General features: G+C 39.0%; 1 protein-coding gene across 1 annotated transcript in view; it reads right to left on the minus strand.

Annotated features, from left to right (window-relative positions):
- Nucleotides 1–2941: 2941 nt before the first annotated feature.
- ksr2 (kinase suppressor of ras 2) overlaps nucleotides 2942–17881 on the minus strand; it is a 97441-nt gene continuing 82501 nt past the window's right edge. Inside the window, exons 14-20 of the mRNA XM_028578477.1 lie at nucleotides 14597–14645; nucleotides 12754–13115; nucleotides 9181–9277; nucleotides 8962–9095; nucleotides 8098–8232; nucleotides 4913–5042; nucleotides 2942–3356 (exon numbers count right to left, since the gene is read on the minus strand). Of these exons, the coding sequence (XP_028434278.1) occupies nucleotides 3210–3356; nucleotides 4913–5042; nucleotides 8098–8232; nucleotides 8962–9095; nucleotides 9181–9277; nucleotides 12754–13115; nucleotides 14597–14645 (1054 nt within the window). The 3' untranslated portion in view covers nucleotides 2942–3209. The remainder of the gene's footprint in view (nucleotides 3357–4912; nucleotides 5043–8097; nucleotides 8233–8961; nucleotides 9096–9180; nucleotides 9278–12753; nucleotides 13116–14596; nucleotides 14646–17881) is intronic.

Here is a 17881-nt window from a genome sequence, read left to right on the forward strand (position 1 = left end):
ACGTAAAACTTCATTATGTATTGAGATCAAACTGCTCAATGGACAACAGTTAATCAGAAAAATGCTCACATAACTTTTTTATATGTAGTGTAGAAGGATTTTTTTTTTTTTCATAACAAGAATCAATCTTCAATAGTCCATCTCATGCACTTGAAAGTTGTAAACAGTACAAATATAAATGATCCACTTACAATATTTGAATCCCAGCAATTCCAGAATAGAAAGACAGACTCCAAAAAACAGCAGCAGTTTGTTTGTATGCATTTTCCAACACTGGCAGATGTGTATATAATTAGGTGGAAAATGGCTATTTAACATGATTGGATTGTCTCTATCTATTCCACGTGGCTAGAGAGAATCAAAAGCAGTATACAGCTTGAATGACGCCACGGCTTCCAAGTCATGATGATATGACTCCGATTTACTATATCTCTAAAACATACATTTAAAATATATTGTGATATAGAGTTTGAAGTAGAAAAATGGCCTGGGGTGGTCTTCAGCATCCTGATATGTCTTTTCTGATATGTTAAAGGGAAAGTTCAGCCAGACTTAAGTTACTTAGTTGTTATTTTAACTTTATAATCTAAGAACTCAAAAAAACACTCTTAAGGTTCATTAAATAAAATATTTCAAGATTTAAAAAACAAGAAGGCAAGTTTAGGATTAATTTGTCCACCACAGTCACTTTTTCAGCAGTGTTGTAATCAAAAGTAGCCTAGTTAATACAGAGGCAAGAAAGAAAGAGTTTGTTTTGTGAAATTAATAAGTAAAATGCTTTTTTTTAATCGCAATGGTTAATGAAAGACATTCATTTTCTGTTTAAAGTGTAAAATATAGAGATACAGCGCTTCGTAGGAGATTCACTAAGCACAACTTCCGGCACCATGAATAGTGGATATAAACAATATAATAAAGAATAGCAAAAAAACTGCCTTTATGTGATGTGAAATAACATATCGTCATCCCCTGCTGAACAGTCTTTGTTCTCAAGGTGTGTTCAGACAAAACAAAAAGCTTATCTTTCACCTTGCTTTATTTGTATACAGCTATAGCTTTGTGTGTGTGTGTGTGTGTGTGTGTGTGTGTGTGTGTGAGTGTGTGTGAGAGTGAGTGTTTTCACACTGTTATTCTTATCCAGACCCTGGCGTTTTCCTCTTGTACAATTAACTGTAAACTTATTCATTTGAGTGGACACGTCTTTACCTTAAAGAAAGACTTAAGAGAGATGTAACTACCTAAATACCAGATTCTTCCTCTTACAAATTAAAAGTTTAATTCATAAGTAATACAATGCACTATTGCTACAGTCTGACTTAGCTTATCGTGGCTAATGTTAGCAAACTTTAGATAAATAATGCTGTGTAACTGACATTACTGAGCCAGTTTGCTGACTTCTCAAGCGCTACTTCCACAATAGTTTAGCATTTTAGCTAAATGTGAAAGTGACAGTGGTAGTAGTAGTAGTAGTTTTGCCTTCAGCATTATCCTATAACTGTTGCTTGTAGCGTCCGCGGTCACTGTTCAGCACCTTGAGTGAATCCAGCCTCTGTTTGCATTCACTTCCATCCTTCCAATTGGCTTTGAATGCATTCAAACTACCTCGCAAATTCACTTTGCATTCAGTCTGAACACACTTTTATACAGCTGATTTCTCAATGATTTATTAAAGTAATGTACTAATGGTTGGAAGAGATTGATTTGGAAGAGTAAATCTTCAAACATTTGAATCGTACTTTTACTTGTATGTGATGTCTATGAGTTTATGAGTATGCTCAGGGCTGGGAGGGTTACTTTAAAAATGTATTCAGACACAATTACTAATTACCTCTTTAAAAAAAAAATCTTAGTCCGTAACCTTATTCAGGATGAATGTAAATTCAAAGTGACTACAACACTGCTTTTAAGCAACTCCGAACAAATTTGAATAAGTGAAACACAAACTCCTCAGAGTTTTTGTGTTGCCTTTTTTAAAGGTCATGTGCTCTCCCTTTACAAGTCTAACAATCACATCATTTACTTGTGCGGATCCAAATCATTGGGGTCCTCAGACCCAGGCCCATTACCAATAGGTCTTTGACCCATGTACTGTAGGTCTCCAAACTATTTTAAAAAACAGTTTCATACACTGCTCAGAAAGCTAACTTCAGTTCATGTATCTATTAAAATAAAATAACTTAAAGTTACTGCACTGACTATACAGTAGCACACTTTAGATTTGTATCTATATCTACAGTTTTATATTCTGTATCTATCATTAGCTATTTGAAGTAGAATCATTTACATTTATTTCTGGGAAATGGAGGATGGGGGGCTCAGTGATAGCATTTCTGAAGGGTAATTAGTTCTCCAACAGTTGACGAGATACATTTCAAGTGTCAGCGATTTCACAGAACAGCGTCAAGTGAGGGAGTCCTGATCTGACCAGCGGCTTTTTTTCCCCAAAGGCTGTAATTGTTCAAACGTCTCGCTTATGTTCACAGACAATATTCAAAGCACAGGCTGATCAGAGAACATTCTCTCATCAAACAACTGTGCAAACACATCCCCACACAAACAGGGACGCTGGCTTCTTCACATTCAAATGGTACGGTGTAAATAAGAGGACATTTTTTAAGTTAAAATTAATTTTGGAGACAAACTTGTACAGACATCCACACATGAGAGACCATGAGGTAACACTGACAGAATGCTCTACACAGTTGACAGACATAAGGAATGGCAAGACAATGATATGGAAATATACAATGTGTAATGTACAACAGTTACATTCATTCAAAACAAAAACAAAGAAGACATGGGAAAGAAAAATCTACATTTGTTCTCAAACATGTTTTTTTTTTTTTTTTTTTTTAAAGTTCAGGATGATGTGATCAGTCAAAAGTTACAAGCAAGATACATCCAGAAAATAAATCAAATATTATGAAGGGATAAAGTCAATAGTAAAAGACAAAAAAGATAAAGGAAAAATATCCAGTATGGTTTAAAACAAACCAAAGAAAATATGAGTCCCGACTGCTTTGAGAAGCTGAACTTATCCACACACATGCCAACATTCCATGAAAATACACACAGCGTGGGCAGTTTTCATCACTGGGCTGGCTTTTGGATTCAGTGCATTCTTTAAGGAGGTGGGTTATTTATGTAGAATTATGGCGGCTGTTGTTTTTTTAATAGTTGCTGATTGTTTGCTGTTTTGTGTCCCTAACTCATTTGACATACTCAGCTGACTTCCAGAAGTGCCCTGGGTGGGAAAGGCGACGATTCCGTTTTGGCAACTTTTCCAGTAAATCTACCAGCATGGAGAAGCTAGGCCGCTCTTCCTGCTTGTACGCCCAGCACAGAAGCAGAATGTCCTGGAAAAGATACATGGACAAGGGGCTTTTAGATTTTGCATAATTACTGAAAGAATAAATGTCATGCAAATAATAGTATACCTGGCCATCAAGGGCATGAGTGTGTGATTTGTAATGGCGTGCTAGCAAATGATGAGTGTCACCTGCAAAACTATGCAGCCACTTAGAGACTAGGCATGCTGAATTAGCAGGTGAATCCCCAAATCTGTTCAAACAGAAACTGGAGATGTTTCAAGGAGGAGGCGTTTAGCAAGGTGAAGACAACCAAGGACCCATACTGTGCCATGTTGCACTATGCATTGCAAAGCCACAAAAGGCCAATACCCCCAGTGGACAGGTGCAGTTGCCCACATTTAATAAACTCCCCCGCTTTGTGCAAAACGTCTGTCTTAGTTACAAGCCTTCTGTGATCACGCACAGCCCCCACCACTCCTCCGCGCAGTTGCTAGTAGCCAAGGAGGACACGGAGGATTAGAAAAACATGATGGACTCTTCAGAAGAGGTCATTATCTTCACTCGAGGTTTCTGCGCGTGAAAGGTGCCGGACGACACGATCTTCTGAACAAAGCCATACTGAGAAATACAGAGTTGTGTGGAGCTGATAGTCTTAATTAGATTTGTAGCAACTCAACTCTAAAGTTTCTAATTGACCTCTTTAAAAAGTGTTTTAGTTGATATTTCACTTTTGAGCATTCCTCTAAAAGCTTTCTTTGTCCCTGGGTATCATCTTAAAACACTTCAGTGAATCTAACCCCAGATTGTTTATTCTCTTTATCATGCAAAGCTAATAATACAAGTAATAATCAACATTTATAAAATGTGTTGGAGCCATATGCGTGGAACACTAGGATTCTAGTTTAGGATTCAATAATAAATAAATGCAGCAATGCACTGAAAGGGTAACTACTGTTTTTTTCAACCTGGACCCTATTTTCCTATTTTTTATGTCTAAGTGACTGATAGGAACAACAATCTTTGAAATTGGTCCAGTATTAAGCAAAATTGCTGCAGTTTGCAGCAGCAGAACAAGATACAATGTAAGTTATGGGGCAATTCTCCAGTTAGAATTAACCTTCACAAAAGTGCTAATTTTGCCATTGACAGGCTCAGATTAATATTCTAAGTGTCTGACAACATTATGGAAAGGATTTCTAAGGAGGTCGACCTTTCTGTTAAAGAGTATGATTTTTTTAAACATAAACCATCCAATCTTGTTCGCTAAACCCACCAGACTTCATGTAAATAAACAGTAATTTTAGCATCGTAAAATACACTTCATTCAACGTCGACAGAAACAAAATAAAAATATGAAAATATGTTTTGGGTCGTCTTTCCACTTTTCCAGCCATAATAATAGTTTACCGATTTACATGTAAAAAATATGTTGGTGCTAAAAGTATTGCTTTTTGAAATGGAGTCTGGTGGGTTTAGCTCATTTAGACACAAAAACATAGGAAAATAGCGTCCAGGTTGAAAACAACAGTAGTTACCCTTTAAGTTTGAAAAAAAGTGCGACCTATAAATTGCGACAAATTAAAACGAAAACAAGCCCTTACTGATATCTCCTTCCCCATGCCAGTTTGGGTGAGGTTGGGCTTCATCCCGCTGCCAATCTGCCATATGATCACCTCTGCTGGCTGACTCTTGTAAGGCCACTCACGTGCGTGTAACTCATACCAGATGGTCCTGTGAGGACAGAGGAAGAAAGTGGTTGTCAGTGCTTTGGACTGTCTGGTTGAGAGAATAACACCACAGCTTCAAAACACAACTATGGAAGGTTCACATCCCGCCCAATGCTGAGACTACCACACAAAATTTCACTCCCAACAACTATAACCTATCACACTCAATACTTTTTTTCAGCTTTCCGATTAATGCACAGATAGATGATGCATATGCACAATTGGATCGTGATCTATGCAAAAACTGGCATTTTGTGGATGAATTTCAGTCTTGAAGAACAATTTCAATCAAGAAGTTAAGGAAACAGCACATTTTTAATTATGCAAAATTAGCATACCACCCTCGCTGTGCAAATAAGCTGTTGTTTTTATTCAGCTCCTGCATGTCAAGTTTGAGTAGGATGAAAATAGCTCTTTGTTAGGAGTGTGGGGGGGGGGGAGGCTGATTGTTGATGAATATGTAAAACAGCCATGGGGGTCACCTCTAGGTAACACAGAGCTAACTGAGCAGCTGGACATTGTGCGCCAATGCTGCACTCGTCTTCCCTTTAGAATGATATAGCAACAAATCCTCCATATGGGGAACCATCTGAAAATGCAATTGTGCTAGGAGTCAAGAAAGCAGGGTCCACCCCCACAAATGAATCAGTAAAAGCAGTGGAGAAAGAACAGGAGCCCTGGGGATTTGTAATCAACTTAGGACTTTGGACTTTAGAGGAAGAGAGGGAGGACATCTTGGTTTGAGAAACTACAGTGACACAGCAATCTGTATGTAATAACTAATGGAGTCGGTGAGATGTCTGGGTCAGATGTATTCAAGGTAAGCTGGGAATTGTTACAAATGGGCAGTTTTGCAAAAAGATAACTCAAGAATATTACAACTGCCTATGCATTCCTATACCTCCTTTGGTTGTGTGTTATGTGTTAAGAATAGTTTGACATTTTAGGAGAATATTCCCTGTATTCCTCAATATGTCAGACTATTCCTGTAATGATCTGGTTCATAACTTCAACTGATCCTTGTTATGTACAGTATGTATCTGCAAGCTCAACCTTGCCTCAGTGGTTCCTGTGAATGGGCTGCAATACTGTTATATCACAAAAATGTTATGGCCATCAGAATTAACAATGATCCATTTGATATTAAAAAGACACTCTGTGGCCACAAATTGAGTATACTGTACGCCAGTAAAGTCAAAAGCCAATCCAGATGGGGTCACTGAGGAATTCAGATGGAATCTAAGGTGTACGTTTGCTCAAAAGCATATCTGACGTAAAATGGCAACTACATATCTGAGTTTTTGCATCAGGTTACCAATCGTCTGGTCGAATATTACTAGTGCATTTGGGCCCTACTCTTGACTAAGAGAAACACTGAAACAGCCTCCCCACAATATTTCAAAATAATATAACACTACTGTTTGGTACAATTCATTTTTGCCATTAATAACTAAAAGTGCACTGTTAATGGAATCATTTCCACATATAACCACCAAATTGCGCAAAGCAAGTGGATAAAGCACTTTCCAAAATGTTGGCAAACTTAACAATGACATAACAAATGATGCGTCCTGTTTACCAGATATTCCAGCCATATTCTATTTTGAAACCACAAGCTGTCACTGTCACTTTTTATGATACATTTACATTTTTGTACTACTGTAGTTCTGCTTTCTAGTGCTGTAATGGGCCTTTCAGACACAACGTGGGTTGAGTGTCCCTCACAGGCGGCACAAGTCATTGGAAATAATGGGTTTTAGCATGCAGCTGTGCCATGCCGTTGCCACATATGGTCTGAAAGGCCTATGAGAATGATAAAGGTGGAAGCTGCTGTAAGATAGTGACACATGATAAGATATTATTGAATCCCCCCCACACACACACACACCCCACCCTTACCCAAAACATTTAGACTACACCCCTTCTTCAGTAAAAAACGAAACAAAAAAAAACAGTTACCCCCTGCCACACATTTTCGTACATGTACAGTTCCTTAGCGTTCGGCAGCCGATGTTTACTATTTTTGCTATATTGCCACTCAGGAGATTCTAGCCATTGTAATGTTCTTTTTCTTACATGCGCTGTTGATGAAGCTTGCATTCTTCTACTCAATTCCCACAAACTCCTGTCACTGCCTGCCAAACATAAGACTTTTATCTGATAAACACTCTACTACACACCAGATGTTTGAAAGCCTAAATGTAACAGCTTCCATGATATGAAGTTTAGCACATCAGAATCCCAGCTTCATTTGTAAATCTTTCTACTCTACTTTTTGATTCACTCCTCCTGCCTAATCAATTAGTTGATGTCTCTTGGCTCCTCAACATTCACACATTTTTCTCTCTTACTGCAATTATGCAATCAGTTAAAAATTCAAGAAGGTAACTCTCACTTGGTTTTAGATCAACTAAGCTTCCAAACCTTCTCTCGCACCCATATGGGGAACCAATAACAAATCTGTGTGCTCACTCCAATCAGCTTCTTCGTTATCTTGCTGTCTTCCAGCTGCCAATGCTTATTTGTGCACCACTTGTTGTGCATTTCCTTCCCTCAGCACCATCAAAACCAAGGGTCCATTCATAAAGGATATGATATAAGTCAGGGGGCTTCACTGTTCCTGAGAATATGAGATCTTCCCCATAATCAAGTAAGTAGGGTCTATGTCAAAATCAGATATTTTTTAAGTAATTAAGTTTTAAAATGTCTAATCCTGCTCTCATTAAATGGTTAGACATTGGATAAAGACTGACAATAACAGAAGCAAAATTGTCATTTGGAAAACCACAGATTATTACATAGTCTATGCCGTTGTACAGTAAGCAGTGTATCTATAATGAGATCTGAAAACCTGTTAATGAGGGTTGCCTTCTTGTAATGTGATGTGGAGTCTTAGGACACAGCCGCTCTGTAAAAGTAAGTAAGAATTTATTGAATTCACACAAATATTTGAGGTTTGTAAACCCTCTCTGTCAACAGTGGGCTGGGATTGTCCAACATCAGGCTCCGGCATCGTCTTGGCAAACAAACAGGACGACATCAGTGAAGACGACACTTACCCAAAAGCAAAAACATCTGACTGTTTGGAGAAGGGAAGCTTGTCCTCCTCTGTGTCCGGAGAGAGCTGCTGGATTATTTCTGGGGCCAGGTGACACAGCCAACCGTTAGGGATCCTTAGTTTGTCTTCTCTCCGGCTGCAGAACGAGAAAACATGGGGATGGGGACTTGTCAGGGTTTATTGAACTGTGTACATGCACGTGCATACATTAATGCTTGCGCATGTGTAAAAATATAATTACAATACACTTCATACAATGAATATTTATCCTGGTTCACTCGAAAGACAACGTACAGTGCGTAACGTGTGTTGAGTAAGCCCCCGCACGTAATGGCCACAGCAGGAAGACAGCATTGTGTTTATTTGACACAAATTATTGGAAATTGTTACGTGCAAAAAAACATGCACGTTGACAATTTATTTATTTCAGGAACCTTAACATACATGAAAATATAAATGTCTACAGGAAAAAAAAACAATGTCACCAAAAACTTCGATATTTTAGAGCTTCCACTAAATTTCTCAAATGAGGCTTTCAGGGCACCTGTATCTCCCCCGTATTTCAAACCCTGGACTTGTATGTGTTGTAACTATTGCACTGACTTCCTGGAGTCTTGTTGTCATAATGATGTTGCCAGGTAAACAACTTGGATTAAACAAAACAAAAAGTGATGTGCTAGTGAGTCTTTTTGTGAATATGTAGACTATTTACTTCCACTATTTATGTCAACTCAATGTTTTGGTGTCCCTGCACCATGTGTGCCAATACAGTTATAATAATGTCAGTCTGTCACCAAGGCAAATTACTATATTGCACCTGCTGAAAGAAATGCTCCTGTCTTGGATGTGTATTGAGTATAATTACCTGCCAGCCTGCAAAACCCCAGATATGGTGAAGAGTCCAAAGTCGGTGATGACGATTTTGCCGTTGTCATAAAACACGTTCTTGGACTTCATGTCTTTGTGTAAGATCCCCTTAGCGTGGAGGTAGCCCATCCCCTGAGGACAGAGACAACGATGTGACTTCTGTAATATGATGTGCACTGAAGAAGGTTTCTGGGAAATCTGTGTTGAGTCTTTTTACCTTGACCATCTCTTGTGCGATCTGTCTGGTCTTGTTAACATCCAGGACAACCTTGGCATCCCGCACCACGGAATAAAGGGTCCTGCCTTTACACAAGCTGAGAGAGGGGACAAAGACTAGGATAAGATTTCAAGCTACTGTGTTGTCCTATGTAATCATTTTATTAACTTCAAAACATTTGACAAACATTCACAACACTGTCAGTTTGGTTCTTTTGTTGATTCTGTATTATTCAACTTTAGCTTGTTTATCTTCCATTTTATTCTCTTTCCAAATTTCTATTTCTATGTGTGGGAAATCTATATGTCTGATCTTTACACTTTGATTGCCTTATTGTTGAAAGGTGGTACACAAATTAAATTCAGTGAGGTATTTTGTCGCTAGCGTTTTTTCGTGCTAATGCTGCATTTACAGCATGTCAGCAGAATAAGAAAAATACCCATTGTTACTACGTCCACGCTTTATCCCAAGACAGTTACCGTATCCTTAGTATTGAAATGAGAATTTTTTTTGTAAGTTACATTTTTAGCAATTTGTTTAAATATTAAACCAAATAAGAAACCCCTCTTAAACAATTGTATTAGTGTTGGTAAAATATTTTTTATTTAAACTCGACTGCTGGCAATGGTGGCTTTGTAACCATTTGCCACCAATTAATGGACAGTTTTCAGCAAGTGGGAGATATTGTTGCCGTCAGAAATACCTCATATCTCCAGTTTATAATTACAACTAGGTGGCTGATGTTTTAAAGGTCTGTATGATATGACGGGAACATGGAATAACAATGCAAGAATGCCACAAATGATGTCATGACACATGGATTTTCTACTGGTGGGAGTGTGGACTGGGACCAGTTTTTCACCACTTTGTGTCTTTTATGGGTTCTTGGTTGCCACCAATGCAGACAATAATCTCTTCTTTTATTCCCTTTATCTTCTCAGTTTGCACATAGCTGAACTCACTTCATCTAAACAGTCATCTTTGAATGTTTTGATCAATGTGGTTTTGACACTTTTAACCAAAACACAGGCTTGCCCCGAAGTTCAAATGTGTGAGACTGTGTGAGTTTGAGATGTCATTAGAGGATAAAATTACATCATTCTGAACTGAAACATGGGCCCACTCGGTGCCAGAGTGAGGCTGTTACACCGCAATGCATGGAGGTGGTGTCATATTTCTGGAGGGCTGCCATCACGACGGCATATTAATTGACAGCTCTACAGCCACCCCCTGCCTCACACCTGAAGCCCTTAACCCCAACTGTGCCACGCAGGTGACCAACAAAGGACCTGAAGATAAATGCATATTCAATTTATAACGCTGACCTGACAGCAGCTACATTTTTAGTGGCTCTCTTTCCTCTGCCTCTTTACAACACAGAAATGTGGCTTATGGGTTCAGCGTCACTTCAGTCAACATTCTTGCGACAACAATTACCGCTATACCTCAGACAAACAGGATGTGTATGTTATAAGCCATACTAAGGACACAAAGGAAGCGTTTCATGGCATCAGCTGATGAAAAGCTAATGAGGCCACTTCAACACGCTGAAGGTCACCTATGTGAGTAATTATGCCATATCCATAAATAAAAACCCAGCAGTAACATCACAGATGAGCCTGTGTTCTGTATACTCTGCAAAATCGATCCACAGTCACTTGTGGAAAATGAAACAATCAATATTTATGCATCATTAACCAATAAACCGCATTACAGGTGTATCATGTTGCATGTTAGGCTGCAAGAGTATGAGAAACTCAAGTTTTAGTTTCTTTTTTTTTTTAAAGTGTAATAGGAGACAGAGTATTGCTGAATAACAAAGCCACCTGTTACACTGACATTTGCTATTATTTTCAGCAATCAGCAGCGAGGATTTTTGAGAAGCAGCCAGCTCATCTGTCAGCTCCCCTGCACTCACTGCACTGTAATCTGCTGGCATTAATTGCAATCACGCATCTCAATCAATTAGTCGATCCGCTATCTAAAAAGATATTTACGACCAAAGCGAATGCGATGGGAGTCAAATTTTTACATTAAGATTTGTTTCCTGAATTATTTTTTAACTGTAAATCTAGCAGTTAAATCCCTCTCTTTCTTAACAGAGAATTAACAACAGAACAATTAGTTTTTCTGTCAAACTAAAAAGAAAAGAGAAGAAATAAAGGGGTAATATATTTTTCTAAGTGAGACATCCTTCTTTGTTCACAGCTTGTGCAGATGAGAGCGGGAGAGAGGCAAATATCCGTACAATTTCCTTTTCATCATTATTAGCCAATTAATTAAACGAGAGTATTCCTTGTTATGGTCTTTAACAAGAACACAGCCATGTCTCCCTTGTTACAAATGAGAAGATACTTTCTTCGAAAAATGCAAACACTAATCCGTGAAATAATTAAAGTTGTGAGAGAATTCCCTTCAACCACTGTAGTCAAGACAAATACAGCAGGCCATGTGGGTGTGGGTGGTTCTAGGAGCCTGTTCTAATCCTGCACTGCACGCTTCATTGTCAACCACTCTAAAGTCACTGTCCGTGACTGTCAGACGGGGGGTGGGGGCAGATCTGTAGCTGATCCAAAATGAGTCCTAACAGCTACCTAATTCAGAATTCAGAAGCAACCACAAATTTCAAAAGTCTGATGTCAACTCTCAGGACACTCAGATGTCCGCAAGAAACAAGTGAGGGACAAATGAACATGTGAGGACCAGTATATCCATGAAAATTTACTTAGTTTTGACATTGAAAAAGTGTTAATTCAACATTATACATAAATATCATTAATTATATGTAAATGCATACTTTTTTTTACTGTGCTGACACAAAGGCCAAAACACTGCTTTACTTTTTTTTCTTCTTTAGTTTTACCAAATTTTATCAAATGTGGTTACAATAATTTATTTTGTGAACATGCTGATATTATTTGAGATTACATTGTTGTTTATACACACACTTCTACAGTATTTATATAGATGCAATGTAAATCAAGGTAAATCAAATTATCCCAAACTATATTGATATGTATTATAATGAATCCCTGCATGCGCCCTTTCACTGGACAGATTCCACATAATGTTTTCCTTTTGGAGACGTTTTTCAATATCCCTGTGTTCTCTCTATACTGTGCATATGTGCTAAAATTTAATACATTTACTTAAACTCACAATACACTGCCTTTCATAATGGTACTCAACTTCTCATTTGTATGGTTATATTTGCTTGTATTGCCTTCTTTATGTGATATTTGATCTCATGTTTTTTTGTGTACTGTGCAGCAAATGCTTCAGAACTAAAGCTGCGTCCCAATTCATTACTACATACAGTACAGTAAGTAGGCTTTGAGTATGTAGTGTGTTCACACTTGAAAACTGAAGAAGTATACTCAAAAAAGTCAGTATGCATACGCTTGAATTGAGTGTGTTGTTGCTGGACACCATTGCAATTACAAGTGAAATGGAACTGACACATTAAACTCGTAAAATGAAATATGGACAACACAGGATGTTTGAACTACAACACCTGTTGAGTTGATTTCCAAGCTTTCTGTACAACACAACCGGTCATATCTTTATCCTTACCTGGTGATGATTGCCAGGTGTGGTGGGCTCATGCAGGCCCCCATAAAGAGCACCACATTCTCGTGGCGAGTGTTGCGGTAGGCCATCACCTCGCGCTTGAAGGCCTTGAGCTGGTCCTCGTTGTCACGCTCAATGTCGATCAAACGGATGGCCACCTCACCGTGCCAGCGTCCGTGGAAAACTTTGCCAAAGCGCCCCTTGCCAATCATCTCTCCAATCTCCAGCTGCTCAATCGGGATGTCCCACTCCTGCAGGAAGATGCTGGTCTGGCTGGCCTTGCGAGGGAAGTTGCGAGCCGACAGGAGCGACAGGTTCATCTCCTCGAACTCGTCACCGGAGTCCTCGTCGTTGCCCTCCTCGTTCTGCGAATCAGCAAAATTGAACTGTTCTTTGGTAACTGTAGGCAATGTTGTAGTCATCAGCAAGACCAGAGTGTATTGAGACCGAGTCAAGACCAAGACCATGGCAGTGTGAGACAGAGTCAAGACCAAGACCAGACCAGGCTAACAGGTTAACAGTAACAAATTTCAAATTAGAAATGAGTAAAGTTACATTTGAAGCAGGAAGTTTTACATCCAATCACAGTAATGGTGTTAACACATAAATCAGACAATGCACAGGCAATTTAGTTATATCCCTGCAGTTTTGGTCTTGACCGGTCTTGAAATAAAATCCTGAGTCCTCTATATCTGAGACTGAGACAAGACCGAGTAAAAATGCAGTTGATTCCAAGACGAGACTGAGACCAACACTGGTCTCAAGTACTACAACACTGGCTGTAGGCCTGCATTTCACAGATTTACAAGTATGGTGATTAAAATGCCCTTATCCAACACAGAGAGGTGGTGTTAAAATATTCTACTTAGATGTCAAATGCTTTTATATGGACTGGTGCAATTCAGCAGCTGGATAATTACATTCTTCTGAAACCTTCTCCAAACTAAGTAGACGTTTCAGAGATAAGAAACAAACATAGTTGTTCATCTGCGGAATGAAATGTCTTGTGGTGGCATAATGTTTTTCTGCATTGCTACATATGTAATGATTCTATCTTTATTTCTAAAGTTTAGTTAATTTCTGACCCTGACATTACATGGCAGTGAAGCCACAAATTCTCTTTATACTCTTCCCAAGGTATATTGTCCATACATTATATATTTGAGGTCATCAATAAAAATTTTCTCAGCACTGTTTAACTCCTAAATATGTTCTAACATATACAAAATAAATAAATAAAATAAAAATACAGAACATGTGTTGCCTCTATATAAAATTGCATATCATTTTTGTCAAGTTGTGTGCATTATAAATATATAATTTATACTGTTATAAAGTGATAAACTAAATTAGGCCATTACCAATATAAAAAAGAGTTATGAAAGGAGAAAACAGCCGGAGGGAAGAACTGGCTGATTTATTCTAATTTGATTTTAAATATAATGTACTGCAGGAGTGAAAATAACCTATTCAAAGTTGCCTGCTGCAATATTATTCACGGCAATCTGCATCATATTTTCTCAAGATATATCATTGTTACAGAACAGCGATGACGATAAGTGAAGCAGCATCTTTTCCTTCTTGCTGTTTTTGACACAAAATGTACCTGGAGGCTTCTCAGAGAGCTGAGCCAAAATAAATGAGAGCACACTGGAAATGACTACGACAAGTGACGGTGAGGGCTGTATTTTTTCTTTGTTTGGATTCACAAGTAATTTAACACCAATATTACTAAAAAACGTAAGTCAAACAACGTAATGAATGAGAAAACTTGCATTCACATACATTCAATTCATTCACTCAAGCATCACAAAGATCACACTTAAGAGATCAAAAGAGGACTCACATCCGATGTAGGTTCAACTTCGATTTGAAGTAAAGGGTTGCTCTCATTCCTAAAAGCAAGAGGAATAAATGTAGAAATGAATCCATGAATAAAGTAGGTCACTTTTCACTAATGAGCCGACATTTTGTTGTTATTATAGAAACATTTATATAAATTATATTTTTTGCCCTAATAAAGTAAGAATGATCCATTCTTGATATCTGGTATCCTGACAATGTTGCAGTCTTGATTGTTGCCCCCAATATTTATTTATGTATCTACAACATTACATATTTAGACAGTTACTCCTTCTCGGAGTGGAGATTGAGAGAAAAGAGAGTAATTTAATGCGAGACAAACCAAACATGACATGACACTCTCCCCCTGCATGACTAACTAAAGTTTACATTAGACCTTCTGTGTAGAGTGTAAATCTTGTTTGTTTGGTGTAACTATTTTTATAAATGACATTGTCATTAAGTGCAATGGTTATTTGTGAATTTATTATTGTTCTATTAGCTGTTAAGTGGCTGTAAAGTGGTGTTGTGATTGTAATACATTTCCTTTGTGTAGGCATGTTTACCACACTTATAGTATGTAGTATTAGGATACACAGTCTCGCATTGCCAGACCAATCCTTACAGAGCTGTGTCAACGCTGATGTATGGTCTGGCTACTCCGCCTATCTATTCTGGAATAGGGGAAAAACGCCTGGGCTTGTTTGTATTTCTTCAAACCAATCCCAACCGTCCTGGTAGAGCTAAGCCCCAATGGAGGAGACAGCGATTGGCATGTTTCTTGCTTTTTAAAACCTACCACCTACATAAGCCACTATGTAGTCTACAGTATATTGACAACGTTTCATTTCAAGGATTGTTCCGTAGACGCCTGAAATTCCGCAGGATGTCCCTCATTTTGGCCGGATGCCCATCACCTTCCGCTTTCTTTGTGTTAGCATTTTAAACTCCGGTAGATTTATGAGGACTGTGGTTAACTGCTCCTTAGATCTTTGCAGGGTAAATCAAGACAGTTAGCTAGACTATCTGTTACAACCTAACTAAAACAACCTTTGTATACGTTCCACCAAAACAAGTTCCTTCCCGAGGCTACTTTGCAGAGGCACCGTTGCTCCGTCCGGCGCTTAGTGCTGCCCAAGACGATTGTGATTGGTTTAAAGAAATGCCAATAAAGCATAGCACGCTTTTCTCCTATCCCGGGAATACTGTGTGGACTAGCCAGACCTCCGCAGCGCTGTGGAGGAAAGTCTGGCAATGCGAGACTAGCCACTATGCAACTCAACCAACCGCAGTCATTGTCTTTAGTCTTTGGCCCAGCAGGTAAATTAGGTCTCCAACCGAATGTTAGTAAAAGTGTTGAATTATGAAAGCATAAAAGATGCATTTCAGATGCATGAGATTAAAGTGTATTAAAGTTGTTCCTTGTCCCCGTTTGATTAGCTCCATTAAATTGTATGTACAGGACACAAAGGTTTTCTACCCGGATGTTGTGATTTGGTCTTTATGTGAACAGTGGCTGATGAGGGAACGAGATGCAGATGAGGAGGTTGGCGTTGAAGGCCAGGCAGAGCTGATTAGTGAAGGTGTGTGGATGGGTGTGTCATGTGAGGTGGAAAGGAGGAAAATTTATAAAATAAATGTGTTCTGAGTTTGTGACACCACAGGACAATTTGTTTTTGACCTGCCAGCCAAATCTGAAGGATTAAAAAAGACGGCAAGTTTATAAAGTTAGGTTTATTGTGAAAAAAAATAAGCAGAATTCTCTGCTCTGAGACACTGGGCGCATGATCGCTGAAGGCACTGAGCCAAGGAACGAGCCGCGGCCATGGGCCACTGCAGATTATTTTACTTTACTTCACTACTGCACTTTAAAGACATATAGCTGGGAGAGCTTGTGGAACGCAGTGAACTCGTACCGCTTACACAGAGTGATCAATCCCAACATGTCTTTGATCATTCAGGCTGGGTATTTTGTTCCTAATAATTACTCAATATTTTTATGCCCAGATTAACCTGGAAAGAGTTACTGGACTGCAAGCTTTTATACTGTAGATCACCTGCAGTGGTCCCGAGGGGGCAGGAGCACATTTACATCAAGACTATTGGACAGATAAGTGAATAAAATGTGGCCGGGATTAATTGGAAGAAAGGCCACTCCTAATGACTGGTTGCATTTTCTGACACAAACTTTTAATTTCACGGTCGTTTTACGGTATGAACTTTTAAGTGCATTTGTGCCCCGAACCCCTATTAATTTCTGACCCCGGCATGTACACTGTTACCTACACCACCGGTGTCAATGACAAAAAACAAATGACCCATTTTACCCTCCTCAACCCATCCTCCCCCGTCCACATAACAAGCTTGTAACCTCTCACAACCTTTCTGTGGTATATTAACACGGCTTGCAAAGCAATACTGGACTCTGGGCAAAGACCACAAGTGAGGCAGTGTATAAAATAATGTGATTCCTTTGGCGCCAAGGGCTCTATCAGCGGTTCGATCTCTGCTCTAATGAGGGGTACCTGCCGGGTGTTGGGGTCTTAGACAGGCCCTCATTAACCCTGGGAAGAGGCCATTAAGGCCAAACGAAACCTGCCAGCAGCCACTGCAAGAGCATAGAAAGATGTGGAAAAGGAGGGACAATTGCTTTAACTTTGAGGATTATGGGTTTCATAACCGCGCTAATGTATTCATATTTGTCAAAAAGCGAGAGACTGTGAGAGTAAGAAATGGTGAAATTGTCCATCTAGAGATGAAGTAATGAGCAGAGTCTTAAAGACACGAGGAACTTGTTTGTTTTTCATGCATGTTGCCCCCCTTTTTGTAAGAGATTTCTTCATTATCTAATTTCTAAAAGTTTAACTGCACGTAGCTGCTATTAAGGGATGCCATTGTCAGTGCATTACCTATAGTAGATGGCGTTAAGCATGCCCTCAGTGTGGAGAAGCAGGCAGGAGTGCCGGCACTAAGCAATGCACTGCTGTTGATGGGGGCTGCAGCAAAACATATCAAAGTCACATAATAACACAAACTAACTAACCGATCGAGGCAGCAGTGGACCAGCTACTCCTGTGTTCTGCTGTAAAATTACAGTTTTTGTTGAAAGAGTCGGGTCGCTTTGAAGAGAACATAGATGTATATAATGGCTTCAGTTCACAGTCAGATAGGGCTGTCTGAAGGCAAGGCAAAGCGGTGAAGTTATTCTAAATATATCATACACTTAAACTGATATAAATGTTTTTTACGTGGGCCTTTTTTTAGGTGGCTAAAACACATTTGCAATGTC

Source organism: Perca flavescens, chromosome 5, assembly GCF_004354835.1.
Source record: "Perca flavescens isolate YP-PL-M2 chromosome 5, PFLA_1.0, whole genome shotgun sequence".
Classification (NCBI taxonomy): domain Eukaryota; kingdom Metazoa; phylum Chordata; class Actinopteri; order Perciformes; family Percidae; genus Perca; species Perca flavescens.